The following is a 1,244-nucleotide window of genomic DNA, read 5'->3' on the forward strand; positions in this document are numbered from 1 at the left end:
GGGCAGGTGGTCTCACAGGACAAGTAGATAAGTGACCCTTATGTAACACAAGATAATTATGTAGCAGGACACAGGTTAGGTAGGTAGGTGTGTGGTTTTAGGTGACACAGAATGGGTGGTAGGTGGTCTCAGATAATATAGGTCAGCTAGGTAGGTGGTCTCTGGTGATACATGACAGGTAGGTGGTCTCATGTGATACAGGGCAGGTAGGTAGTCTCTGGTGATACAGGACAGGTAGGTAGGTGATCTCTGGTGATACAGGACAGGTAGGTGGTCTCTGGTGATACAGGACAGGTAGGTAGGTGATCTCTGGTGATACAGGACAGGTAGGTAGGTGATCTCTGGTGATACAGGACAGGTAGGTAGGTGGTCTCTGGTGATACAGGGCAGGTAGGTAGGTGGTCTCTGGTGATACAGGGCAGGTAGGTAGGTGGTCTCTGGTGATACAGGTAGGTGGTCTCTGGTGATACAGGCCAGGTAGGTAGGTGGTCGTCGGTGATACAGGACAGGTAGGTAGGTGGTCTTTGGTGATACAGGGCAGGTAGGTAGGTGGTCTCTGGTGATACAGGTAGGTGGTCTCTGGTGATACAGGACAGGTAGGTAGGTGGTCTTTGGTGATACAGGGCAGGTAGGTAGGTGGTCTCTGGTGATACAGGACAGGTATGTAGGCGGTCTCTGGTGATACAGGGCAGGTAGGTGGTCTCTGGTGATACAGGACAGGTATGTAGGCGGTATCTGGTGATACAGGACAGGTATGTAGGTGGTCTCTGGTGATACAGGTAGGTAGGTGGTCTCTGGTGATACAGGACAGGTAGGTGGTCGTCGGTGATACAGGACAGGTAGGTGGTCGTCGGTGATACAGGGCAGGTAGGTAGGTGGTCTCTGGTGATACAGGACAGGTAGGTGGTCTCTGGTGATACAGGACAGGTAGGTAGGCGGTCTCTGGTGATACAGGGCAGGTAGGTAGGTGGTCTCTGGTGATACAGGACAGGTATGTAGGCGGTCTCTGGTGATACAGGACAGGTAGGTAGGCGGTCTCTGGTGATACAGGACAGGTAGATGGTCTTTGGTGATACAGGACAGGTAGGTGGTCTTTGGTGATACAGGACAGGTAGGTAGGTGATCTCTGGTGATACAGGACAGGTAGGTAGGAGGTCTTTGGTGATACTGGGCAGGTAGGTAGGCGGTCTTGGCTATAACAGGTAAGTCCTCCTCTGGGGGTCCCCGGAACATCAGACAGTAAC

General features: G+C 52.3%; 2 protein-coding genes across 2 annotated transcripts in view; both read right to left on the minus strand.

Moving 5' to 3' along the window:
• Positions 1 to 1,244, minus strand: part of LOC108803479 (solute carrier family 52, riboflavin transporter, member 2-like) — a 29,169-nt gene that overhangs the window by 8,405 nt on the left and 19,520 nt on the right. The gene's annotated exons all lie outside the window — the stretch shown is intronic.
• On the minus strand, positions 76 to 1,233 carry LOC108803478 (leucine-rich repeat extensin-like protein 3). The gene has a single exon (XM_018575319.1). The coding sequence runs from the start codon at positions 1,231 to 1,233 to the stop codon at positions 76 to 78; it is 1,158 nt and encodes a 385-aa protein (XP_018430821.1).

This window comes from Nanorana parkeri, unplaced genomic scaffold (assembly GCF_000935625.1).
Source record: "Nanorana parkeri isolate BGI_ZX_2015 unplaced genomic scaffold, ASM93562v1 scaffold3785, whole genome shotgun sequence".
Lineage (NCBI taxonomy): Eukaryota > Metazoa > Chordata > Amphibia > Anura > Dicroglossidae > Nanorana > Nanorana parkeri.